Source organism: Sorex fumeus, unplaced genomic scaffold (genome assembly GCF_029834395.1).
Source record: "Sorex fumeus unplaced genomic scaffold, SorFum_2.1 ptg000063l, whole genome shotgun sequence".
NCBI lineage: Eukaryota > Metazoa > Chordata > Mammalia > Eulipotyphla > Soricidae > Sorex > Sorex fumeus.
Window position 1 is genome coordinate 43547968 of NW_026606120.1, and position 26323 is coordinate 43574290.

Genomic DNA, 26323 nt, shown 5'->3' on the forward strand with positions numbered 1-26323 from the left:
CAGTGAGGAGGTCCTGGTAGCAGAAGGAGTTGAATAGAACCCTCAGCGAAGTTTGACAAGCCAGTGGTTAGGACTGAGGTCATGGAGGATTTGATGGGGTCTAGTCTCAGCTTGAGACGGGGATCATTGCAAAGAGGGAACTCATTAGCTGGCCTTTGGCTTCTGTAAGCTGGAGAAGGCTGGGAGGGGTACGGCTGCATGAAGCTGGGAGCCACTAAGGCAGCTAGGCAGCGATCCAGATACAAGATAGTGGTAGCCTGATAAGCGGGGTGAGAATCTGAGGTTGAGGGAAGTGGGTGGGTGCCAAGGATAGTTAGAGTCAACATGGGCTCTGGGAATGTAGCTCAGCAGTAGAGCACTTGCATGTGTGAGGCCCTGGGTTCAGTCTCCAGCAAGGGGGCGGGGGCGGGGGGTGAATCAGCATGGTCAGGGTTTCGTGCTGGATTGATTGCGGCGGGAAAGGAGCAGGCTCCGGGAATTACTGGATTTCTGGCTCCAGATCAAGACAGCACACAGGGGCCGGGGTTGCGGGGGATGACGTAGATCTGTCTTGAGCAAACGGAAGGGTGTGAGGTGCCAGGGGTTTCACAAGTGGACAACTTAGCACAGGTCAACCAAGAATTGTGGAACATCTCAGGAGATAGCCAGGGGACAAAATACCCTGGAAGGGTCACTACGAAGGTCAGGAAGTTCATGCTCATGCTGCAACTTGTCCATCCCATCGAGTGCTCACAAAGCCCTTCCCCAAACATGACCCTGACAAAGGCACCCGAGCTCCAGCCTAAACCACTTCCCTTCTCCCCGGCCCCTGGCCGGCAGAAGGCTAAACTCCCGGAGCACGACTGCCATTCAAGCCTTTTCTCCCAGGACCTAGGACGCATCCCTGGCCGCCTGTCCCTCCCCCGGCGCGCACCGCGACACATCCCCGGAGGCAAGGGACCGCTCTTTCCTCCGGCAGGTTGGAGCAAGAGGAAAGGAGACAAAGCGTTCCGGGGACGGAAGCACCCATGCCCTTTACGACCAAGGCAGCCGGACCGCGGCCTGGCGAGGTTCCTGGGGACCCCGCGGAGCCCCTTCCCGGCGCCGGGGGCGTGACGAGGCTCGGCCCAGACGCTGCGGGAAGGGCCCCCTCGGAGCCGCCGCCCGCCCCGGCCCCGCCCCTCCAGGAGCGGAGCGAGAATCTCCGGTTCTGATTGGGCGGTGCCGGGGGGAGCCGCACACTCTGACCAATGAGCGCGCGCCGGGCGCGGCGGCGGCGGCGGCGGCGGCGGCGGCGGCCGGGGGAGCGAGCGCTGCCCGAAGCCGCGGCGCCGGCGGTCTGAGCTCCGGGACCCCGCGAGGCGGCGGGGTGGGGCACGCGCCGCGGGAGCGAGCCTGGCCGCCCGCCGGGCCGCCCAGACAGAGTCTGCTGGCGCCGAGGTAAGGGTCGGCGGGGAGGGGGCGGATAGGAACGCCCGAACGTCTGCTCCGAGCCCCCGGGGATGGTCCCTGTGGCCGCGTCTACACGGGCAGCCAGTACCTCATCCGTGCTGGTTCCCAACCAGCCCTGCCTCGGAGTCGACGGGGTGCCTGCTTCTGCCTGCGCTGGCCGCCGACTCCACATCGGTTTCCCTTCCCCAGTGCGGATCCAGCATCCTGATCACCCCCTCCTCCGCTCGGGGTGGGAGGGAGGCGGTGTCTCTGCAGGGTGGGCCCAGACGGGTGCACCCACGTGTGGATCTGGGCTGAGCGCTCCTCCCACACGGCCTGCGCCCAGGCTTCCCGAGCTGGGGTGCGGGGCGGAGGAGGGAGATGAATGGGACAGCTGCGGCGGGGGGCCGGGGCTGCGCAGTCCACCCCCGGAGGGGCGGGGGCCGGCGGCGGCCGCTGCGGCGGCGGCAGGGGCGGGGCAGCCGCCGAGGGCACACACGTGCGCAGGGACCGGTGTGTGGTGTTTGGAGACGGGTGTGCGTGTGTCACGTGGACGCAGGAGTGTGTCTGTGCGTGAGAGCGGGTGCACTGCGGGCGCGAGCGGTGTGTGAGGGCGGGTCACGCGGAAATCGGCGTGCGCCGGGCCGGGGAGGCGTGTTGGGTTGTCTGCAGGGTACAGGACGGAGTGAAGGGCCTGTGGGACGGAGCGAAGGGCCTGTGGCACCGTGCTTGGGTGGGCGCATATCGGGCCGGGTGCCCGACAGATGGGCCTGGCTACTGGAGAGAAGTGCGCAGCCTGCGTCCTTGAGCGGCCCTGGGAAGATGCCCTGGCCTGCCCCACCAGGAGCTCACAGATTGAGCAGCCCTTGTGTGCTAGACTGGGAGAATGCTGGAGGCCCCTGGCCATGCCCTCAGTCCACACAGGTCTCAGCCAACAGACCAGCAAACCCTCCTTGGGTTTTGGAAGCTGCCCGGTCTCTGTGTGCATAGCTCAGAAACCCTTCACTCCTAAAGCCAAGTCCTCAGTCTTAGCCAGGAAGCACCTCTCGGGACCAGGGTGAGTGTCCTAGACCAACTCCCAGGCAGTCTCCTTCAGAAGCCCTCACTGAGGTCAGGGGATTACCCCTCTTCTCAGCCAGGGGCTGGCTCACAGACAGAAGCCCCCGCCCAGTGCCCAGCGACCTCCTGGCTTCTCAGATGAGCAAGCCTGTCCTGGCTGTGGCCTCTGCAGTTGCAGGATCCCCCATTTGCAGTGCCCCTCCAGATGGCTGTACCATCCACTCCCTTCCCTCTCTAGTCTTCTACGCAGACCCTCCATCAGTGAGACTTTCTTGGCCAAAACACTCACAGCCCAGGCAGTCCCTTATACGATTCTGTTTCCCTCCACTGCCTGCCCCCTGAGAGATCACCTGTTCCATATAGGCTTTCTGGTTCCTTCTTGAACTGCCCCCTCCTGAAATTCAGCTCGCTGAGAGCAGGTCCTTCATCTTTCTCATCCATGGGCTCCTCCCCCTCAGGCACCTAGCCTCGCGCCTGGGCACCCAGAGAAGGTGCTCCGTCATAAGTCTTGGTGGCCTGAGTGAATGACTCTGTGTTTGTATCCTAAGAGTCTGTGTCCCTGGCTGCTCCCACGCCTGTCAACTCCCTGTGTGAGACTCCGTCCCCAGCCCCCAGTTCCTTTTGTCCTCCAGATGCTATGTTCCTGGAAGGCCTGACTGGAGAAATTGTGACCACATTTGCATGTCAGGACATTGCCTGTGGCAGCTGGTATAAAGCCTGGAGGCCGGGGCTGGGGGGCGGTCTTGGTGTGAGTCTGGAGATAGGGCTGTGGCTAGGAGGCCTATGTGTCACCGAGGTGAGTTAAGACGTGATCTGGCCCTGGACTTTTGAAAGAGTTGGCCTTGGTGACCTCACCCAACCGTGGGGGACTGGGGAGGGGCCCCCGGGGGAGGCATCTGAGCTGTCCTCTGACAGCAGAGAGGGAGGTATGCTTTCGGCAGAAGGCACAGCTTGTACGCAGTCCTGACAGCAATTAGAGAAGCAGCAAGGAGTGGTGTGTGGTCGGAGTGGTGGGTAAGTGAGGTTTCAGGGCCAGGGTGCCAGGAGGGGCAAAAGGGAACGAAGCCTGACGGTAAAGAGGGGCTCTTGGGTGTCTGGCCCGGGAGAGCTGGAGGAGGACGGTCCCATCTCTGTGATGAGAACAGAGACAGGAAGGCAGCACAGACCTGGGAGAAACACTGAGTTGAATTTGGGTCCTATTGGAGCCGAACTGCTCGGAAGCCTGGAGAGGGAGGAGGCAACTGGCTGGAAGGAGCCAGGCTGGTGGTGGAGACCCCGGTGTGGACAATGAGGAGGGTCCCTGGAGATCAGCCTTGGGGCTGGGCCAAGAGGATGCGCTGCAAGTGGTTGTGCCGCGCCCAGCACAGAGCCCACCTCGGTGCTCAGGGCCTCCCAGGGGAGGCTGGCGGGGGGGCGTCCTCACAGCGGGCGTCCGCCAGCATGACTTGGCACCAGACGCCTGGGCCTCCCTCGAGGGGACTGAGTCATCCTGTCGGGGGCGGGAGCTGCAGAGGGCACTCGTTGCCAGGGCCGTCCAGACACTTGTCAGGAGCATAAACACGGCTCCTGTGAGGCGGCCCAGGGAGGCTGGGCCCATCATCTGGGGCTCGCCCTGTCGCTCTGCATCTTCTTTGTGGCTTCCCCTGCCGGCTGGGGCTCTGCCATCAGAGCTGAGGTCTCTCCGCCTGCAGTGGGGCTGCTCCCAGAGCTCTGACAGGTGCTTGATACCCGCCTTGGGGGTTTCCAGAGTCGGCTCTGTCAGCCCAGTCCAGGAGCCTGGACCGCGGGGGCATAGCCTGAGTGGAGGAGAAGCCCTGGTGTGGGGGGTTGTGATGTGCTGGTGCCATCCGAGAGCTCGGGGGCAGACTCAGGGCTGTACTTCACGCACCTAATCTCGACATAACCCGCCGTCCCGGCCCAGGCTCACATGGGACTGCTCTCCCCTCTGCCCGCCTGCCTGCCTCCCCTGGGAGTGGCAGCGCGGGAGCATCTCTCCGACTCACAGAAGACCGAGACCCCTGGAGGCCCACTGCTTTGTCTGAGGCATCACAGTCACTGTCTGGGCACCCAGGAAGGGGCTGACTTTTCCCAGGGAGCACCTCAGTCTGGCCCTTCTTGGCCGTAGGACTCGCTGGTCTCTGGGAAGCACCTCACATCCACAGGGCCGCTTGCTCTGCTGTGGGCCTGGGTTCCAACCTCTCTAGCTGGCCTTCACTGTGTGCTCATCACCCCTAAGTACGTGCAGAGTTTGTTTCTATGAAGTGTTTCCTGAAACCTCAGCTCTGGGGGTGGGAGGATTTGAGTGTCCCTGAAAGGAGAAGGGGACCAGCTCAGCCCTGCAGCTCAAGTCAATGGACAGGTTACAGGGAAGGAAGGTCAGTCTGATCCAAGGGTGCAGCCCCCCTCCCCGTGCACACATATGTACACACATGCGCTCATGCACACACACGTGCACACACATACACGCGCACATGCACACACACCCAGCCCTTTCTGGCGCATGCATTCCCACATGCTGATTCTGTGATGCATGAGACCACAGCCCTCGATTCCTGTCCCCGGACCCGTGTGCACCTCCTCGCAGACTCACGCCATCCACCCAAGCCTCAGCCCTGCTCACACACTCTGTGGCCACGTGCCCTTACACTCAGCCTTGGAGTCCAGGTGCCTGTCGCCTGGGTACGAGGCAGGAGTCTGGGACCTCCCCAGGGCGCCTCCTGCACAGACTTGCTTAGTCACCTGAATTTGATCCAGGCGGGAGGGAGCTTGACGTCAGCCTGCCCAGCCACAGGCGCTCCCATCTGCCCACGGCACAGCGTGGCCTGCAGTCCCCACAGCAGCACAACAAAAACGCACTCTTACGCAGGAAGGGGCGGTCACTCCTGTGTGCCTCAGAGCCCCACACCCGCAGAGTGGGAGCCTTTTTTGGCCCCACGCAAAAGACGGCAGAGATGAAGTCACCTGCCCCCAGCCGTCGGGCTGGGAAAGGGCAGAGCCGGGTCCTTAGGCCTGCGAACAGCAGACAGGCTTCTGCTCTGATTCACTGGCCCTTTGCCTCCGCACCCCAGGCAGATTTCACTTTCCCTACCTGAGAAATTGGTAAGAGGGTTTGGGGTGGCTGGCCTCGCTGGTATGACAGCCTCAGGATGACCATACACATATTTCATGGGCCAATGTGCCCGTTATCGCTACCAGGGGCAGTCCCACATGCTGGGGGGCTGCTTGGGAGCAGAGGCCAGGATCTCTGCCCCGCAATTCATTTTTTAATGGGGGTTTTTAATGGGGCTTAAGTACCACACCAGGTGGCACTTAGGGCTTACTCCTTGCTCTGTGCTCAGGGATCACTCAGGGTGGTGTTCAGGGGACTGGAATTGAACCCAGGTTGGCAGTGTACAGGCAAGCTCTTTACCCACTGTCCTTTCAGTCCCCCATCCCATCAATTCCCCCCCTTTTTTTTTAAACTTTTGGGCCATACCTGGTGGTGCTCAGGGCTTTCCCTGGCTCTGCACTCAGAGATCACTCTTGGTAGACTTGGGGGACCATAGGAGACCACACGAGACCACAGGGGTATTGGGGATCGAACCTGGATTGGCCCCATGGAAGGCAAGTGCCCTACCCACTGTACTATCACCTTCACCCCCTACCCCCACAATTCATTTCTTGCTGAGGACTCTGCCCTGGAGCAAGTTGGGGTCCCCCTTTGAGGGTGTGTCACCATCTGTCTGATGGGGACAGTGCTGTAAGAGCACTGTGGCAACTACAAATATTTACTGGGCTCCAGTTGTATGCCAAACACTGGAAGACTCCAGTGATCCCATAGAGATAAGCAGACGAGCACTGATCTGTGGAGTCTTTGTTCTGGGGTTTACAGAGGGAGAGGGAGTACCCAGGGAACAGGCCAGAGGGGGGAGCAAGTGAGCAGGCTAGCCTAGGGCCTAAAGGATTCTTCTCAGCCTTGGCTTTCTCCTTCCTTCCTAGTGCCTTATTTATCATATTGGACTCTGAACTCCAACATTAATCACTGCCCCCCTCATCCTCTTCCAGGGAGGCCTCCCTGATGCTCCAGTCCTACTTGCTTCTTCAGGGAGACCTCCCTAATGGAGCCTCACCAGCTGCCCTCACTCCTCTAGATCCAGAACCCACGCGTGACTTTCCTGTCGCCAGCATGGACCCCTTTTCCCTGTGCTCTCTGAACACCAGTATTGGCTCCTCCACTTCAGAATGCCACACACTGAGGTCCAGTCAGCACACAGTGCCCACCATGGGGGCTCTGGACCATGCCTTACCCATGCTCTTCCTCCAGGGAGCCTGGGTAGTTCTGCATCCATAATAGCTTGCAGGGGGATGGTGGTGGAACTGAGCCTCAGAGTCAAGAAGTTTGACTAGGGCTCCACATCAGGGTGGTCTTCCTGGAGAAGGTGAGCAGGCCTGGATGCTGGGTTCAGGGGGTGGGTTCTGCATTACTGATGCCCAGCTCAGCTTCCAGATAAGCAGGCAAATGGGCAGGACGGCAGCTCAGCCAGGTGCCCAGTAGCCATGGACTCCTGCAAACCCTGCCGCCAAGAAGATGGGGGACACAAAGAAGTTGTGTCTTCAAAGTCCAGTGTAGGGAAGAGGAAGTTACCTCTGGACAGGAAGGGCAAAGGGTCAGGATTCCATTCACTTCCTTTTCCCTGACCTGGCAGGGGCCAGAGCAGAGCGGTGGGGTGGAGTGGGGTGGGGTGGGGTAGGGTGAGGTGAGGTGGGGTGGGGTGGGGTGGTGCTCCACGTAGGTCCTGCCCAGGCAGTGAGGGAGGTTGGCGGTTGGAGGTTGGTTTGGGGTTCGTCCTCACCTGGGGCTACGGTGGCACTCAGACTGCAACAGGCCACGGTGGGTATTGGGCCAAGCGACGTTGCCTCTCCACCTGAACACATGTGGCAAACTTTTGGGCTGTGTGAAAAACTGGAAATAAAAACCCAGGAAAAATAGGAGTGACTTTTGGGGGGGGGGGTGGAGTGAGGGCACACCCAGCAGTGTTCAGGGCTTACTCCTGGCTCTGTGCTCAGGGATCACTCCTAGCAGGGCTCAAGGGACCATATGAGGTGCTGGGGATTGAACTTGGGCCAGCTGCATACAAAGCAAGTGCCCTGCCCACTGTGCTATCTCTCTGGCCCTGGGAGTGACCACTTAGGGCAGTGAAGTCTCTCCTGATAGCCGCCAAAGTAGCATCTCCCTCCCCAAATGGGCGTCCAGAACTGGAGGCTCTGCTTGGGCAGGGTAGGAAGATTTTTCCTGTGGGCCTCCCTGGAAAAGCTGAGGGAAGCTAAAATCTCTGGGAAGGTTTCTGGAAGCAGTGAGAAGGATGTGGAGGGAGACTGGGACATCAGAATGTTCTTCCTGGAGGAGGTGAGCAGGACTGGATGCTGGGCTCAGGGGGGTGGGTTCCGCATGACTGGTGCCCAGCTCAGCTTCCAGACAAGAGATAGGACTTGGTGAGTCACTGAGTCTGAGCTGACTCTGGGCTCTGTCTGTCCCAGGGCAAGCGAGACCTTCTGTGTTCTGCCTCTCTTGGTCCTGACTCCCAGCTCCCACTCTCCCTGCTTTTCCGGGCAGCCAGCAGAGAGGTCTTCCGGTGAGGGTTGAGTGCAGCAGGGTCAGAGGTTTCTAGAGTTACGGAGACAGACCTGGATTTGGGTGCTGCCGGCTAGGACTCCAGGATGGACAGGGCGCAGGCCTGGCTGTGGTGCCCTGAGAGCAACATCCAGAAACCTGACTGGCCAGCGGTCAGGGTCCCAGCCTTCTCTGTCCTCTCTCCCCAGGCTCCCAGGACGGCTGTCCAGAGGACCCCGGGACTGCGGCAATGGAGGGAGGCCCAGCAGTCTGCTGCCAGGACCCCCGAGCAGAGTTGGTGGAGCGTGTGGCAGCCATTGACGTGGCCCACCTGGAGAAGGCAGTCAGTGGCCCAGAGCCTGCCAGGAACGGTGTGGACCCTCCCACCCGGGTCCGTGCTGCCTCCGTGGTTCCTGACCACTCCACAGGGCCCCCTCCTGCCCGGCCCAGCCTCTCGGCCCGGAAGTTTTCCCTGCAGGAGCGGACAGCAGGCAGCTGCCTGCAGACCCAGGCCGGACCCTATGCCACGGGCCCTGCCAGCCACATCTCCCCACGCACTTGGCGGAGGCCCACCATCGAGTCCCACCGCGTGGCCATTTCGGACACTGAGGTGAGTGGGCCCCTGCACCCTTCGTGACAGCCCTATGGGACTGCAGTTCCTGCCACTCTGAACTCTTGGGTGTGTCCTCCCAGAGCTGAAGAGCTCACTCCCTCGTGGCATGACTTTGTCCCACCCAAGAGCCTCAGCTGAACTGACCACAGCTTCCGACCCTGCCACTAGTGCACCTTTCCCCACCCCCATCCTGAGGTAAAAGGCCTCTGTCGTGTCCCCCAGACATTCTCCTAGAGATCTGAACATAGATGGAGTGTCCTCTCACCCTGCCCCTCCCGCCTTCCCTTCTTGGCCCCCCGTACCTCAGATCCTCCCCCTGGAGTCTGGTGACTCAAACTACCCAGCCGCTTCACCCTCTGGGCTCCCCCTGGCTCTTGGCCTTGTCTGAAACTGAAGCCAGGTTCAGCTGGGGATTTGTCTGAGCCAGGCTCTCTGACTCTGCTCCCCAAGGTGCATCTCCCTTGGCCCTGTTGCCCAGCCGGCTTCTTGGAGCCGCTTCTAGACACACTTGCTCAGGGCCTTACCACAGGTGGTGTTTCCTAGATGCCAGCGCCACCGAGTATTTTCCTGCCCTTTCCCGGCAGGCATTGCCTAGCTCTGGGATTCATGTGCTCAGGCATCCAAGGCTTCCTGCTTATTCTAGTAGCAGTGTCCCTCATCTGCATTTGAAAGGTTCTTGAGACCTGGGACCAGGATTGAGGGGCTGGGACAGGGCACCCTGCTGACTGTTTCCTGAGGGCCCCTTCTCTGCACCCCCAGGACTGTGTGCAGCTGAACCAGTACAAGCTGCAGAGTGAGATCGGCAAGGTAGGACTGGGGCTGGGGGGTCCCCTGGGACCCTCTGCTGGAATAGTCCCTTCAGGAATGGGGGTGACAGAGTAGGGGGGCTCCAGCCTGGGAGGGAGGAAAGTTGTGTTCTCTGCATGTGGGGAGTTCCTGCCCTCCCCCCCCACCTCCACCAGGGGTCACTGACTAGAGATTTCGTAACAGGGACCCAGGAGGGACTAGAGGGGCCTGAGGCAGGGCAGTTACCACTTGTCATCTTAAATCTTTGGTCTGGATGCAGATGGGAGGCAGGAAGGGGCTGGAGTTACTCAGACGCCCCCTTTCTGTGGGGCCGTCCTGTGCTTGTTTGCAGGGGGCCTATGGTGTGGTGAGGCTGGCCTACAATGAGAGCGAAGATAGGCACTACGTGAGTGTGGGAAATGGGGGTAGCAGGGAGGGGGCGGGGACAAGACCGTCTCTAGGGAGGGGACGCGCCCAGCCCAGAAGCTTGCAGAAAGAAGGAAGGGGAGCATGTGGCAAGGGGTCCTCCCTAGAGGTACTGGCCAGGAGGACGCCAGGGTTCTACCTGGTAATGGCCAAAATGCTGCACAGTTCAGAGATTGAACCAGGTCCCTATGCACGCAAATACTTCCCTCAGCTCCCCTCCCTCCCCTCCCTTGCCCCTTCCCCTTCCCTCCCTCTCCCCTTCTTCCTCCTCTCCCCTCCCTTCCTCCCCCTCTCCTTCCTCTCCCGTCCTCCTCCCCCTTCCTTCCCCTTTTCTTTTCCCTTCTCCCTCCCCTTCCCTATTTCCTTTCTTTTCCCCATTCCCTTCCTCTTCCCCCTTTCCCTCCCCTTCCCCTTTTCCTCCCTTCCTGTCCCCTCCTCTTCCCTTCCTTCCCTTCCCCTCTCAGGGGCTACTCCCTGGGAAATCTCTCTAAAGCAGGAGACCCTGTAGAGCCAGGGGTGGGGACCCCAAGCCTCCCGCATGCAAAGCCTGCCCGCTGAGCTTTGGAGCCATCCCGCTGTCCTCAAGTGTGCGCTCCACCCTTGACCTTGGGACTATGCAAAGGGAGGCCTCCTGCTCTGAGGGCAGAGCTCCAGAAACGGCTTGCTGGTGGAAAGGAGTCAGTCCTCCCTTTAACCAACTCAGCCACATCCAGAGGGGCCCTCCTCGGTGCCAGGCAGACCGCCGGTGTGCCTTTCTGGACTTCAGTCCATATGTCACATGCCTGTTCCGGCCCCAGGTGGCTGCAACACATGACTGACATCTTCATCCCTCCCCCCCTTAGGCAATGAAAGTTCTCTCCAAAAAGAAGCTACTGAAGCAGTATGGCTTTCCACGTACGTAGGCGGGTCCCATGCTCACTTGGGAGCTCTTGGCTTGGGGATCTCTGTCCCTAGCTCATTTTTGTTAGGATCTGGGATCATGGGCTTTTAGTGAACAAAAGTCTGGCTTTTGCTCATGTGGGAAGATGCTCCATGGGTCTGATAAGGGTCTGGCTCGTGGCTAGCATCTTTGTGCATCTGGAATGTCTCACCCCCTCCCGCTTGCAGGCCGCCCTCCCCCCAGAGGGTCCCAGGCAGCCCAGGGAGGACCAACCAAGCCGCTGCTGCCCCTTGAGCGGGTGTACCAAGAGATTGCCATCCTGAAGAAGCTGGACCACCTGAACGTGGTCAAGCTCATTGAGGTAGGAGGCAGTGATGAGCTTGGGTCTGCCCCACGGTGGTATGGCTGAGGCTGACAAGGGCAGGACCAGACCTGGGACAGGGGCTGTAGAGAGGCTTGAGGGGTCAGTTCAGGTTGACCTGGGATATTCTCAAGGTCCCGTGAGGGGGAGTGGCTGCCCCCAAACAAGAAGTAAGTCCCTCCCCCATCATCTGGAACAGAAGAGGCTGGGTGTACAGTTCCTGCTTCATTGTCTGGGGTAGCAGCAGCACACACGAGGGGTCCTGGGGCCGATGAAGGCAAGGAGAACTGGGACACCGACCCTCTGTCTCCTCACGCCTTGCCCTCATGTCTGCTCTCCCTGGTCAGGTCCTGGATGACCCTGCTGAGGACAATCTCTATTTGGGTGAGTGACCCACCTCCTTGTCACAGCAGCTTACCTGGGCATCATCCCTGGGGACACGTGGGACCATGGGAACACCTGACTTCCGAGCTGTCAGTCAGTGTCAAGCCCTCGAGTGTCAAGTCCCACCTTGCTGACCCAGACTCAGAATGCCCAGCTAGACTGAGCAACGTCCCCAGCCCCAGCCCTGCCAGACTGGCACTGTCAGGGGAGCTGGGGCAGGTAGCAGGCCACGTGATCGGGGTTCCCACAGCCAGTCTGATAACCCTGTGCTTCTGCTTCCTCACCAGTAAGAGAAGGGTCACGCAGTGTGGGTGGGGAGTAAATGAGTGACTGTCACTGTGGACATAGTGATTGCTGGAGTGTTGGTGCTGGGTGCAGGCTGGGCAGAAAGACACTGGCTTAGGGGTTAGAGGCCAGCGCACTCCTCTCCTCCCTGCCTTTCTGCTGTGACCTTAAGGAAAGAGACTGCCCCTTCTTGGAACCTCACTTTCTCTCCATCATTTCCCCTGACCCCCACCCAGCCCATAGCAGGGCTGCATGCTGATGGGCCTAGACCCCGGTCTCATGCCTCTACCTGCTATGACACATAGGACCCCCATCCTGTCTCCCCCTCAAGTCATTTGGAACGCCTGTCCCCCTCACCCCTCCAAAACAGGAGAGGCCTTGGTGTCACCGGCTTGCACAGCCTGACTGCTTATTTTTTTCTTTTCTTTTTTTTCAGTGTTTGACCTCCTGAGAAAGGGGTGAGTTCCCCACACCAACCAGGCGGGTCAGATCTAACCCCTCCCAGTGTCTCTAGTCCTGGGGTCCGCTCTGCTTGGAGCAGATTAGCTCCCGGCCCTGCGCTGGGGAGCTCAGGTCTGAGGGATAAATGAGGGAGCAAGAGGAACATGATCTGAAGGCCAAGGGGAGTAGTGAGGCTGGAATAATCTGATGGTTTCTGGAAGAGGAGAGGTTCTGGGCCAGGTCTTGGAGAACAGAAAAAATTGTGATGGAGGACAGGGAGAAGAAAAGAGTTTTTTTCAAGTGAAAGTTTAGAGATGGAACTCGACTCTTACCTGTGTTCACATCTCAGAGTTCCTTTGACTGTAAGGCTGTGAGTGGGGACTCCCCACCCATGTACAAGGGGGGAACTAAGGTTCACAGAGGGTGAGAGCTCAGCTCAGATCATAATGAACCTAGGGCTCTTGCTCATTGGCTGCCTTTTTTGGTTTTCTTGGGTATTTGCAGAACAGCGGGTGTGGAATCGGGAGCATGGGACTGAGTAAACTGGGCACCAACAACTCAGGCCCTGGAGAGAGGTTGTGACTTGTCTCTTGGCCTGGAACTACCTAAAGACTCCTTCAGTTTGAGGAGGGCAGAGAACAGAAAGCAGTTTCCTGTTACTCAGGGGCTCGTAAAGTTGTGTGCCTCCTTACAGAGTAAGAAACATGTTTTATGTTACACATTTGTAACTGAGACCAAGTTTTTATAAACATATATATATATATTACATATGATATACCCTGATGCATTTTACATTACTAGAAAAAAAAAGCAGTATTCACTAAATTGATTTCATGACCTCTTGGTTTTGAATCTGCCATTAAGAAACCTACCTTAAGGGCCTCTTTGGAATTGTTTGAGTGTAGATAATTTAGTACTTAGAAGAAGGGGAATACCAGGGCATCAAATTTAGCCTAAAGCTAATACGAAATTCTCGTGATTGAAGGGGGATGATTGTGTGAGAGTTTTGCTACATAGGAGAAGTTAGCTGCTTGCATTCTGGAAACCTGTTTGAGTGTAGAAGGCCATCCAAGAGATGCCAAGGGCCTGGATGGCACAGCCTCTGCCCGCTTCACCAGCGGCTCACCTTTCCTCGTTCCTACTGAACACCCTCCTTCCTGCCCTCCCCATAGGCCGGTCATGGACGTGCCTTGTGACAAGCCCTTGTCAGAGGAGCAGGCACGACTCTACCTGCGGGACATCATCCTGGGCCTTGAGTATTGTGAGTGAACTACCTCCCGGCCCTGGGCTGGGACTGGAAGTGGACTCAGGCAGTGACAGCTCCAGCGAGCAGCCCCCAGCCAGTTGTGTCAGTCAGCGCCGATCTACCAATCAGCTTCAGCTGGGGGTGGGGCGTGGGTTGGGAGTGGGGCAAACCCCTTAGTTAGTGGGCGGGGCTGGGCCCTGCTGACATCTCTGGGCTTGCAGGGATCTCCATGCTGTGCAGCCTGCAGTCAGCGCAGTGGGAGTTCCTGTCAGTATCTCCCACCTACTGGGACTTAGCCAAGCTTCGCCTCTCTCAGGGCCTCATGAAAGAGAGTTATGCCCTGCTGCACCAGGATGGGTCCCTTGGCAGGGGACCTGTGCATTTAAGGGGTGGTTCTCAGAGAGGGAGGATCTTAGCTTGGTCTCTGCGTCTGTGGAGGCAGCCAGGGTGGCATCACTGTACAAGACAACCAGGCAGAGAGCCTGCAGGACAGCAGGCAGGAGCTGTTTAAGAACTGGAAGTCCAGTGTGAGTGAGCGGTGGGCAAGTGGAAGGAGATGCTCCCCTGGCCACTGTAAGGCAAGGAATGCCTGCACGGAGCGAGAGGCCATGATCGGATTGCTTCCAAAGCTCTGTCAGGCGGCTTTGTCAGGACTAGATGGAGGGCAAGAAGAGCCGGCTGGTTCGGGAAGAAACTGTTTGTCCTGGCCTAGTGACAGCTGGTGAGGCCTGGATTAGGGGAGTTGCAGTGGGGAGGAGATAAGAATGTTGGGGGAGGGGTTGGAGTGACAATATAGCGGGGAGGGCGTTTGCCTTGCACATGGCTGACCTGGGTTCGATTCCTGGCATCCCATATGGTCCCCTGAGCACTGCCAGGAGTTATTTCTGAGTACAGAGCCAGGAGTAACCCTTGAGCATCGTCAGGTATGACCCAGAAAGCCAAAAAAAAATGTTGGGGGGATGCCTAGCACTGTGAAGAGCTCAGGAGAAGAGGGGGTCCCCAAACACCTAAGGAAGAGAGAGCCCTGAACCCAGTAATGCCATTGATAGCCCCATCAAGTGGCCTGTATAACCTCTACCCCCTTTCTGTCCTGGGGGCTTCTCAGTTGAGAGTTTGTTCTCTCCCCTCACCAGGGAAGGCTAGAAATGGCCTAAGGAACCCCATCCCAGGTTCCTCCCTGCTCCTCAGCCACAGGCACCTTGATAGCCATGAAGAGAGCACTGGACTTGGAGTCCAGATACTCATAAGATTTAGACTTGGCTCCTCTGTGACAGCCTGGGCCTGCACAGAGGCTCCTGAGACCTTTGCCCAGGTCCTCGTGAGATGCAAGTGTTCGGGGCAGTGCGAGGGACTTCTTAGCCAGGCCAGGACTCTGGGCGGCCCCCTCAAGTGGCCTTTGTCTGCAGTGCATTTCCAGAAGATCATCCACAGGGACATCAAGCCGTCTAACCTGCTCCTGGGGGACGACGGGCGCGTGAAGATCGCCGACTTTGGCGTCAGCAACCAGTTTGAAGGGAATGACGCGCAGCTGTCCAGCACGGCGGGGACTCCTGCCTTCATGGCTCCAGAGGCGATTTCGGATTCTGGCCAGAGCTTCAGCGGGAAGGTAGCCTCCAGGGCCCGGCTGGGGTGGGGTTCAGGGGGAAATGTGGAGTATTTTGCATTGGGGGGGTAGGGGGTGGATACCAGTTGCAGCTTTCGGGGCCAAGGTTCTTGTGTCTAGGATAGAATCATCTGACATGATTTCCTCCTTCATTTGATTTGTTTTGCGTTTGGAGCCATACCTGGCAGTGCTCAGGGCTGACTCCTGGCTCATACTCGGAAAGTGGTGCCGGAGATCAATTCTGGATGGGCCATGTGCAAGGCAAGCGCCCTACCTGCTGTACTATCACTCCAACCTCCCCTTTTCATACCTGACTCTGTTGGCCCCCAAAACTCCTTAGCTGTGGCCTCTTCTTTTCTAGCCAAACAGCACCAAGTCTCCTGCAGGTAATTCCTGCCAGGAGCTCTGCTCTGAGCTAGGGAATGACAGAATCTCTGGAGATGGTGGAAAGAGCAGGAAGGTGCGTTTGGGGCAGAGGCTCCCCCCGCCCCGACTTTCAGGATCTGGCTCAGCCTTGGAGAGCGAAGGCAGTGGGGGGGGGTGGGATTAGGACAGTAGGAACTCAGCAACTACTCAGCTACTCCAGAGAGTTGCAGGGCATTGGTGGGGGGACACGGTGGGGTTTAGGTAGAATTCAAAGATCCTGGAGTTTGGGCTCTCTCCTCGGTGGTAGAGATAGGCTTTCCCAGCAGGGAGGGGGCTACAGTTCAGTGTATTAGCTGTGGGGTGCCACCCCTGCCCCATCCCCATCCCCACCTCTCCTCTGTGCCTCTGTCACACAGGCAATGGATGGTTGTAAGGTCTTAGACTTGCATGGTGCTGTGATGCTCAGAAGACAGGTCAGGAATACAATTAGAAACTTTCGAAAAACTTTATTTGGGTATAACCCCACATTTGCCGCAAAATTGTAGGGATAGTAATGTATCTGTGTGTGTGTGTGTGTGTGTGTGTGTGTGTTTGTGTGTGTATTTTGGGACCATGTCCAGATGTGCTCTGGGATTATTTATGGCTCTGTGCTCAGAGATCGCTTCTGGCAGGGCTCAGAGGACCATATGAGGTGCCAGGGATTGAACCCTGGTTGGCTGCATTCAAGGCAAGTATCCTGTCCACTGTACTTTCACTCCAGTCCAATGTATAATATGTGTGTGTGTGTGTGTGTGTAAGTATGTATACCTATACATACATACATAGTAAAATGCCACTGAGACACTGAGACTGGGATCTTAACTCATTTACTTTTTCATTTTCTCTTCCTACATTTCTATGTATGCAGAATACATCTTTCTGAACCATCAAGAGCTAAACTAGAGATGCTATCACCCTTATAACTAAATTTTAATTTTGTTTTTCATGTGTTTTGGGGGATGTCATCTCCCCAGCTGTGCCAAGGGCCCTCCACACTGTAACCTGCAGTGATTAAGATACTGTGTGGTTCCATGCACTCCTGCCTTCGCATACTCTCCTTGGCCTGTTCCTAATTATTTGAGCATATATTTTCTAACAAGGGCATTCTGTTATGTAACCTCAGGACAATGAGAAAAACTAGGAAATTCATCATTGATTTTAAAAAACAAAAACTATTATTTTTTTGACTATGTTCAGATTTCTTTCTTGTCCTTCTATTGCCCATTTTTTGTTGTGTCTTGGTTTTGTATTTTTGTTTTTGGAGCCATCCCTGATGGAGCTATTCTAGCTCTGTGCTTAGGGGCCTTTCCTGGCAGTGCTTAGGGACCATCTAGTGTTGAGCCAGAGCATCCTGGGACCGCAGCATCAAAGCATCCCTTCAACCTGCTGAGCTGTCTCTCCCACCCTGCTATCCTCCTGTAATGCCTTTCCTGTGGTCCAGGATCCCATGCAGGGCCAGTCTCGCAACAATTTGTCACTTCTCCTTGGAGTCCTTTACTCTGGATGAGTCCAGGGCCTTTCCCTATCTTTTTCAGCCTTGGCATGTATGAAGAGCACAGGCCAGCTTTTTGGTAAGGTCATGTCAGCTCACTTTTCCGTTCATTTTTTCTGATGTTCTAGATTGGAATTGTACAGGAATAGACAAGGAGAGATTGGAGAGTCACTCCTGAGAGAAAGGAACAGGGTACCAAGCAAGGAGATGGGAAGCAGAGTGCCACAGGGGAGGGTTGAGGTACAGATGGTGGAGACCCAGAGGCCTGGTATGACAGGGCTGTGTGTGGCATCAGTAAGAAGGTGGATATTGGTGATGGTTAGGGAGGGGTGATCTCTGGAGGCCAGAGCCAGCACAGTGGGTGTGAGTGCAGTAGGAGGCATGCATTTCTGGGGTGCAGTTGAGTCACGGGCACAGCAGATGTGAGCCTACAGGCAGAGGTCCCAAGATTTACTTGGCTTACTCACTGCCTACTGTCTAGAAACAATTTATCCAGTTCCCTGCTAGAAATTTACTTGTGTTGGTTTTTCAGTCATGCCTGGTGGTGCTCAGGGGTTAGTCCTAGTGGTATTCAGGTGACCATATGGAATCCCAGGGATGGACCCTGGGTTGGTCGCATGTAAGGCCAATGCCCTACCCACTTCACTACCACTCTAGGCTCTGTAAATTGACTTTATTCAAATGAACAAACAGAAAGCAACCCCCAGTTGTACCAGAGGCTACTACACCCCTGGATGCTTCAGCGCCTGCTGGGTGCTGGGAAATTGGGGCGTGGTCCACTGTGAGGAACAGAGCTGTAGGTAAAAGAGGTCTCATTCCAAGTAGGCAGGAAATGTCTTCATCTGGGCCTTTCCTGGGGAGACTTAGACTCGCTGGAGGGCAGGGCCTCATTCTGGTCATCCCTCTGCCCCCACACCCCCCATGCTCAGCGCAGCATCTGGCATGGGAGTGTTTGAGGGGAGAATGTACAGCTGAGGAAGGAGGCTTCACATGCCCACTGGAGATGGGGCAAAGGGCGCTGACTCCTCCCGAGGACTGATGGGAACTGTTTCTCTCTAGGCCTTGGATGTGTGGGCCACGGGGGTGACACTGTACTGCTTCGTCTACGGGAAGGTGAGTGCTGGGGAGCCCACACAGCCCCCTGGGCTGCACCCACCCATGCCATGACAGCTGCAGGCCCTCACAAGTTAGTGACAGGAAGGAGCCTGCAGGGCTCACAGATGGTGGCTCCAGAGAAGAGGCATGTGTGGGACCCTGAGTCTCATCCCTAGCACCATATGGTCCTCCAGAACTGCCTCTATTAAAAAAACCTAATCAAAGGAAAGAAAAAAAAAAGCCACCCCGGAGACGACCAAGAGGGGAGCTTTGCTGTGCCCTCTTGTCCCCGTCAGATGGACCCTGTGACCGTAGACTGCACAGGAGGAGGTCGCATGAATGGTGCCACCTTTTCACCTTTCTTCCCTCTCCTTCCATCCTCAGAACCAGGCATTCATTCACCCTTCCCCCAGCCCTGCTCCAGTTCTGGGTCAGATTGGGATCTGGGTCCCCCAGCACTGTCTTGGCCAGATTCCTTGGCCAGATTCCGCTCTGGTGACCATCCGGAAAGCTGGGGTCTGGGGAGGTGTTACCTCTTCAGGGCACCGGGCCCTGTAGTTACCCTGAGCCTTGTGGGTTCATCCATATCTGTGCCAGGCCCTGAGCCAGGCCATGGGACATGGAGCCCAGCGCTGCCCTCTCCCAGGCCCCTGCCGAGACCCTGGGTCTGAGAACTGTGTGCTTTCCCCTGCAGTGCCCCTTCATCGATGACTACATCCTGGCCCTGCACAGGAAGATCAAGAACGAGTCCGTGATGTTTCCTGAAGAGTGAGTCTCCCCTCACCCCTCCCAGAGGGGGCTCCCATGCCTGCAGGGGAGGGGGTGTCTGAGTTTCCGCAGCTTTGCCCTTTGAGGCATGCTGCACCCCCCTACCCCACCCCATCTGCAGCCGGGCAGTAGGGTTCTTATCTGAGAGTTGCCTGGAGCAGATAGGAGAAATAGCTAAGGTGGTTCCCACGGTGCAGCCAGCACTGCCCCTTCATGCGGGGGAGGGGGCAATGGACCAACCCCACAGAGATTCTGGACTTGGAGAACCCTCCTCATGTGCAGCCTGAGGGCTGTGAGATGCCATTGTGGGGCCAGGGAGAGCTCCCAGGGCTGGAGTCCCTCTATTAGAGGCGCTGACCCCACGTCTGAGCTTGGGCTCTGTGAAGTCACCCGAGCACTGCTGGTGTGGCCCGGGGGCCCCAGCCCCACTGGACCAGGGCAACCCCTAAGCAGGATGTCAGGTCAAGTGTCACGTGAGTGGCTCCCCAGCCCTCTGAGAAGTACGTGAGAGGCTCCCCATCCCTTCTAAAGGTGCCAGGGTGCTCCCCCACTTCACAGATGGAAAAGAGACCGGAGGAGTGGGGTCAGCTTGTCTAGGATCTGAAGCCACTTTCTCTCCCAGAGAACTGGGACGTAGTTCGTGCTCAGGGTCAGGCACTCCCTCTGCTCAGAGACCTCTGTCATGGGCACCACTGAGTTCATCACTGAGTTTAGATCGTGATTTCCGTGGCGGCCAGCCTGGGCCCCAGACCCTCAGACTTCAGGACCCTCTGTCTTCTGCACACAGAAGCTGGGGCAAGAGGCCAGAGCGATAGTATAGTAGGCAGGGCACTTACCTAGCATATGGTTGAACGGGGTTTGATCCCTGGCATCCATATGGTCACCTGAGACCAGCTAGGAGTATTGCAGAGCCAGGAGTAAGCCCTGAGCACCACTGGATATAACAGGAAGGGAGGGAGGGAGGGAGGGAGGGAGGGAGGGAGGGAGGGAGGGAGAGAGGGAGGGAGGGAGGGAGGGAGGGAGGGAGGGAAGGGGGAGGGAAGGGAAGAAAGGAAAGAAGAAAGGGGGGAGGGAGGGAGGGAGAAAAGGAGGGAGGGAAGGAGGGAGGGAGGGAGGAAGGAAGAAGAAAGGAAGGAAGGAAAGAGAAAGGAAGGAGAAAAGAGAAAAGAATTCAGGGCGAGTTAGAACCCACCAGGCATGCCTCCTGATGCTGCCTGTCCCTCAAGCCCCTTTCCTGTCCCAGCTGTCCCACCCCCTGCAGAGCTCTGGGCCTCACTGCCATCTACCCACATCACGATGCCTGGCCTGGTCTCCTCCTTTCTGCTGTCCCTACTGTCCACTCACTCCTGTCCAGTCTCACGCAGGCTGGGGGACCACAAGAGAACACATCTGGGGTCACCGCTGTCCTGCAGAGCCTTTGGCCAAGGCTTGCTCCCGCCCAGCCCTGGCTCTGGCATTCCAGGGGCTCGGGCCTTGCCCTGCCAGCATGCTGCCCCCTTGCTCCCTAGCGCAGCGCTGGCCAGCCCAGTGCTCTCCTAGCTTGTCTGAACCTGCATGGCAAGCTCTTCCCAGCTCAGACTGCAGCAAGGGGTGAAGCATTTTGTTTTTTTTTTGTTTGTTTTTTGTTTTACTTTTTGGGTCACACCTGGCAATGCACAGGGTTTACTCCTGGCTCTGCACTCAGGAATTACCCCTCCCTGGCGGTGCTCAGGGGACCTTTTGGGATGCTAGGAATCAAACTGGGGTTGGCTGCATGCAAGGCAAACGCCCTACCCTCTGTGCTACTTCTCCAGCCCCAGGTGAAGCATTTTGGACGGCTCAGCACAACAGGACGGATAGTCCTGAGCATGGGTTCCTTCCCTGAGACTTGGGGGATGGGAATGTGGGAACAAGGAAGACCAAGTTGGGGAAGGGACGGTGTAGGCTAAATGGGGCCTCCCCGCCCAGCTTACTTTTTCTAGCAGAAACTGTGCCTGGGCTCAGCCGCCACCTCTGTCCATGGCGACTCTTCTCTGATCCCTGTAGAAGGAGGGGGTGTGTGGAGCGAGGGACCTGAGTGTCCTCACATTGTCCTCACCATCTCTGCCTGCCCAACTCTCTGTGCCTGGGGCCTGTGTCCCAGAGGCCACAGCTTCCCGTCCCACTCAATTGCTGGGGGTTTCCGACACTTATCCTGAAACGCCTACCGCCCTGGGAGACTCCTTTCTGCTCTGGGAGGTTGAGGATGAGGGTGGGGAGGGAAGGGTCCTTACCCACTCTCCCTCTTTTCCTCCTCATTAGGCCAAAGATCAGTGAGGAGCTCAAGGACCTAATCTTGAAGATGCTGGACAAGAATCCCGAGACAAGAATTGGGGTGCCAGACATCAAGGTAGGGGAACCAGAGGATCCCAGAAGAACTGGGCTAGACAGAAAACCCAGGCCTCAGTTTCCCCCTGGGGAGTCTACCGTGAGGACATCTGGGCATGGGCTTGGGCTTTGGGCCTATGAGCTTTGCACGTCTCCAAAGCATTGACTAGCATATCTGGGGCCCCTGTCTGCCTGTGGCCCTCACCCCTCTCTGCCTCCCTGGCCCCCTCAGATGCACCCCTGGGTGACTAGGAATGGGGAGGAGCCCCTTCCGTCTGAGGAGGAGCACTGCAGTGTGGTGGAGGTGACTGAGGAGGAGGTGAAGAACTCGGTCAAGGTCATCCCCAGCTGGACCACGGTGGTAAGAGGGGGAGCCCCCAAGAGGGATGTGGCCATGGAAGCCCACCCAGGGGAGGGAGAGGGTTTCCTCCTCCCCCCGCCCCCATCTGCAAGATAAGGCTCTGGATTTCTGCCCTTCCCAGGCTGCTCCCACCAATGCTGGTTGCCTCCAGTGCATGCTTCTTCCTTCTTGGTCCTCTGAGCTCTTGCCCAGGCTGTTCTGTCTTCCTTTCCAGGAGCCCTAGCATGGCCCCTGGCTTCTGCCCTTGGGGGGGCGGGTCAGAGAGTCTGCTGGCATGGGGAATCTGGGGGGGTGGGGTTATTCCTCACGTGGTGTGTCACCCCCAGATCCTGGTTAAGTCCATGCTGAGAAAGCGCTCCTTCGGGAACCCGTTCGACTCCCAGGCTCGGAGGGAAGAGCGATCCATGTCTGCTTCAGGAAACTTCCTGTTGTGAGTATGGTGGGCACTCCCTGGGGAGGTGGCGGGGAAGCTTGGACACGTCCCCCTACTCTCACTCTGGGGACCGCTCAGGCTGAACCCAGAGCCTGGGGTGCAACCGTGTCTCCAGCTCGGGTCCTGTGGGCAGTGTCCTCGTCCCAGCAGCCTGTGGAGATTCGCACACAACCCCCGTCTGGTTTCACGAGACTCCCAAACCATGCTCAGGGTCCCAGGGGTTATTCCTGGTGACATTCCAGCAGCCACGCTAGTGGTTCTGTATGAAGGACCGAGGATGTGGTGCTGTGCTGGCTCACCAGCACTGCTGGGGGGCCCCCGGAGCCACAGCCACCGACGCTCAGGAGGCATGGTGGGGCATTTGGCTCCTGGGAATAGAGCTGAGTTGGGCTTGTGGAGGGTTGTCCAGCTCATCAGTGCTAGAAGGTTGGCCACTCTGGCTCTGCCTGGCCGGAAGCAGTGCTGACCATTTGTGTTCGTGGTCCCCTGTCCCTGCAGCCTCACCGTGGCCGAGGACTTGAGCCTTATAGCTTTGTGAATGCTTGCCGTCCAAGTAAACGCAGACATGGGAACAAGCTGCCTCTCAGGGCTAGGAAAGTGCCACGCTCCCCTGCCCCACGCCCCCCGTTTGTTGAAGCCTCCCTTCTGTAAAAGGCACATGCCTTCAGCACCTTCTTCCACTAAATTTAGAGCCCTTCCAAGTCTGTAGGCCCCGATGCTGCCACGGGGCTTAGAAAAAGTAGAACATTGTATTGATTTACGTTTGGGTTCTGGGCCATCCTGATAGTGTCAGGAGGCTACTCCCAGCTCCGTGCTCTGTGTGCAGTGCCGAAATTGAACTCGCAGCCTCTTGCATGCAAAGCATGTGTCCAGCCCATTGAGCCATCTCTCTGGCCCTCAGAGGATACCCCTTTTTTTAGTGTCTAGATAAAACCACTTTGGAGAGTGTCCAAGGAGGGTATTACTAATCATTTATGCTGGAACATCAGGCATAACTCCCGCTGAGTCAGCCAAACCTGGAGGTTGGTCACAAGCCTTGAGTCTGTGACTCAGCTTCCTCTCCTAGTGGCTCAGGCCAGTCACAGGGACAGAGCTGGGCCCATGGGAATTATGTGCGTGGGAAGCCATCATTGACAGCCTTGTAAATCACAGAACCTCAACCAATTAAAGAGTTTTAAAAAAAACAAACAGAGCAGGGCCCACAGAGACAACTGAGAAAGCGTGGATAGGCCCTGGGTGATGTGTTTCAAACAGGCAGGTTCCCTCATCTGGACTAGGAAGGGATCGGTCTTAATACCTGCAGCTATAATAGTTTATAATCCTGTGACCCAACTTTAGTTCTGAGAAGTAGTTTTTTACCTTCTCATCGAGTACCAGTGTTTGTCTTTGAAAGATTGTTTTTCACACTGTGGGATAATTGTTGAAATTGCAGTAGGGTTAAATGGCATTGATTCTTTATTTTGTTTTTTAAGATATCAAAACCCTTAATTGGTCAACTTTATTATTTTTTTTCTTTTTGGAATCACACCCAGCGATGCACAGGGGTTACTCCTGGCTCTGCACTCAGGAGTTACTACTGGCAGTGCTCAGGGGACCATATGGGATGCTGGGAATCAAACCCGGGTCAGCCTCGTGCAAGGCAAACGCCCTACCCACTGTGCTATCTCTCCAGCCCCAATTGCTCATTTTTAAAAAAAAAAGGTCTTGGGAAGAAAATCAGATGCAAAAGTTAATTGAATATTTAGTGGATTCCCCCAAAGCGGTATCTAGACTGGATCCCGGCAGGATCCCGGTGAGGTGTGCACCCTGAGGCACAAGGCTGCCCCGTGAATGCGACAAAAAACATGCAAAACCAAACCTTTTCCACTAGGATGCTAAGGGGTGGTGAGGGCCAAAGCAGAGGCCTGCCCCACTGCTGGTGGTCCAGGGTATAGAGAGGTCAGAGGAAGGAGAGGTTCGGAGGACTGGTGGGAAGTCCAACCTTCATCTTCAGGCAGTCAAAAGCCATGGAGTTTAGAAGGGGCTTAGAAGGGACCCACAGAGACAACCCAGACGGCCTGCCGTGATGTGGAGGAAGATGAGGCAAGCTAGGGAACCTGGGCACCTCGGGGATCTGAGAGTATGTACATTGAATTCCTGGAAGCATGGGGGCAGGGGGTAGACCTTCTGAGTGCGTGTTCTGACCCCAGTGGCCTCCAACTCCGGGTGTCTCCTGAACAGGAAAGAAGGGTGTGGTGAACGGGGGAAGAGCCCCGAGCTTCCCGGTGTCCAAGAAGACGAGGCTGCATCCTGAGCCCTTGCCTGCCCGTGGCCGCCCAGCAGCACGCTCATCCCGCGCCTCCAAAGGCCCGCCGCCCTCTCACCGACAGCCGCCCCTGTGGCCAGGGGCCTGGGGACGGTGGCCCTGCTCCCAGCCCCCTCCCCTGTCGTGCTGCATGACCTCCGCACGTGTGTCCAGGGTCAGGATTGCAACGTGGCTCATCGGGCGTGGGGGGTGAGGCACAAGGCTCCCGCCAAACCTTTTTTCTCCTCCTGGCTCTCCCTGGCAGGAGCCATCCTGTGGGGAAGCTTGGTGCCCATGGTGCCTTAGAAGCCCCACCCGGCTGGTTGGCAAGGCCTGGGGGCAGGAGGCGGGCAACCAGAATGGCAGGCAGAAGCCCGGCTTACCGCAGCTGCAGACAGTGGGCCTAAGGGTAGGGGGCCCAGCTCAGCAACCAGTGCACGTGGACAGTGAAGCCTGCCCACCCCCAGGGGGTAGTGCCGGAGCTCTTGTTTGATCCAAGACTGATCTGGAGGCCCTGGCCCCTCCAGGTTGCCGGGGCTTCCCTGGGGAGAGGCCTGGATGGGAGAATTTTGATGCCTTTTCTGTTGTCTTCCTCTTTGGCGTTTACCCTGAGGTGGGGAGGACAAAGCCTTGCTCCGGAACCTCCAGTGAGTTTTTCTACAGTGTTGGGTGATGCCCAGCACACCCTGTAATTGTTGGCAGCCAAATGGACCAGCAGACTGACCTCCCCTTCCGCATTTTACACTCAAATAGACTGAATTCAAGCTCCGAGCGGAGGCCCGAACCCGGCCCACATCATTCATGCACACCCCCTTCTCCCTTCATGGCTGCAGGAGAGGCCTGGACCCACCTGGTACCCAGGCCCTGGACTCACAGACTGGAGCCTTGCACATGCTGGAGTAACTGGAACCCCCTGTCCCATCCTCCCCTGTCCTCTGCCCCGGACACTGCGCTCACATTCCGACGATGAAGGACAAACTGCCGGGGTCAGCCGCAGCATTGGAGGCAGGATCCCGGTGAGGTGTGCACCCTGGCATGTGGCCATGGAGAGGTGAGGTTCCCCGCCCTTGCCTCCTGCTGGCCCGCCAAGACCTCACATTCCATGCACTGGGAGCTGGAACAGCGGGATGGCATTCCCTTGGCCGTGCTGTGGGCTGCCTTCATCTTCTCTCTGGGATTAGAGCCTGCTGGCTGGCTTTGCTGTTTACTGACCAAATACTCAAGAGATTGACCCCCAAAGACAAAGAAAGCTGGACTCGGGTGCCTCCCCTGGGAACACAGGCAAAACAAGAAGTCTCCTCAGTCTCTGTGGGTGTCACGTCACAGGAGGCTGGGGCTGGAGGAACGCCCACAGCCCGTGCCCGTGGGTGTCCATCGCGCCTCCGCACACGCGCATGTGCGTGTCCATCTGCTGCACACAGCACCCTCGCATGCCTTGCACTGGCACGTGCATCTGTACTATAGTTTCTATGTCTATTTAAGGCCAGGAGCAGAATGCAGCCCAGGCCCACGGTCCTCCTTTCTCCCTGGCTCCTCGAGTTCTAGCATTGTAAGCCTGGGCTTCAAAAAGAGTCTGCAACTGTTTCTAAGAACACTTTTATAGAGTTCATGGGAAGCCAATTAAAGGCCATAGGCCTACGGGTTTTTCGTGGGGACCTTTGCACAGGGGTTTGGAAGTGTGAGTGGGGCAGGTGTTGGGTTTTCAGAGCTCCCTTGATTGGTTCTGCCCTCACGGAGGCCAACCCAGCTTCATTGCCTGGGACCAAGCCCTCATGTGGCCCTTACCCCATCACTAAAGGTCTGGGTGGTATCTTTGGTTTTTTGTTTGTTTGTTTGTTTGTGTGTGTGTGTTTGTTTTTTTAATGTAGCACAAGCAAGGAACAAACTCTATAAGAGTGTTTTAAAAGTTAACTTCCCAGGAAGTGAGTTAAAGACAATAAAAAGCCCTTACTTGAGTTAAAAGCTTGGTATTGGTGCCTTTGGTTTTTATTCAGTCTGGAAGTGTGTTATTCCTGGTAGTTTTTTCATTTTGTTTTCTTTTTGGTTTGGGGCCAC

At 57.2% G+C, this 26323-nt stretch overlaps 1 protein-coding gene across 1 annotated transcript; it reads left to right on the forward strand.

Moving 5' to 3' along the window:
- Window positions 1-1256: 1256 nt before the first annotated feature.
- Window positions 1257-26044, forward strand: CAMKK1 (calcium/calmodulin dependent protein kinase kinase 1). Its single transcript, XM_056127229.1, has 16 exons — window positions 1257-1419; window positions 8269-8669; window positions 9432-9479; window positions 9811-9864; window positions 10727-10778; window positions 10992-11125; window positions 11473-11509; window positions 12231-12252; window positions 13408-13496; window positions 14888-15087; window positions 18041-18094; window positions 18771-18844; window positions 21125-21212; window positions 21423-21551; window positions 21878-21981; window positions 24205-26044. Exons 2-16 carry the CDS (start codon window positions 8310-8312, stop codon window positions 24275-24277), a joined length of 1518 nt encoding a protein of 505 aa, XP_055983204.1. The 5' UTR covers window positions 1257-1419; window positions 8269-8309; the 3' UTR covers window positions 24278-26044.
- The last annotated feature ends 279 nt before the right edge of the window (window positions 26045-26323 follow it).

Coding starts and splice junctions, on each gene's coding strand:
- CAMKK1 (XM_056127229.1), top strand. CDS start 8,310: ATGGAGGGAGGCCCAGCAGTCTGCTGCCAGGACCCCCGAGCAGAGTTG. Junction 10,779..10,991: donor GAAGCAGTATGGCTTTCCAC/GTACGTAGGCGG, acceptor TCCCGCTTGCAG/GCCGCCCTCCCCCCAGAGGG. Junction 21,982..24,204: donor GCTTCAGGAAACTTCCTGTT/GTGAGTATGGTG, acceptor TCTCCTGAACAG/GAAAGAAGGGTGTGGTGAAC.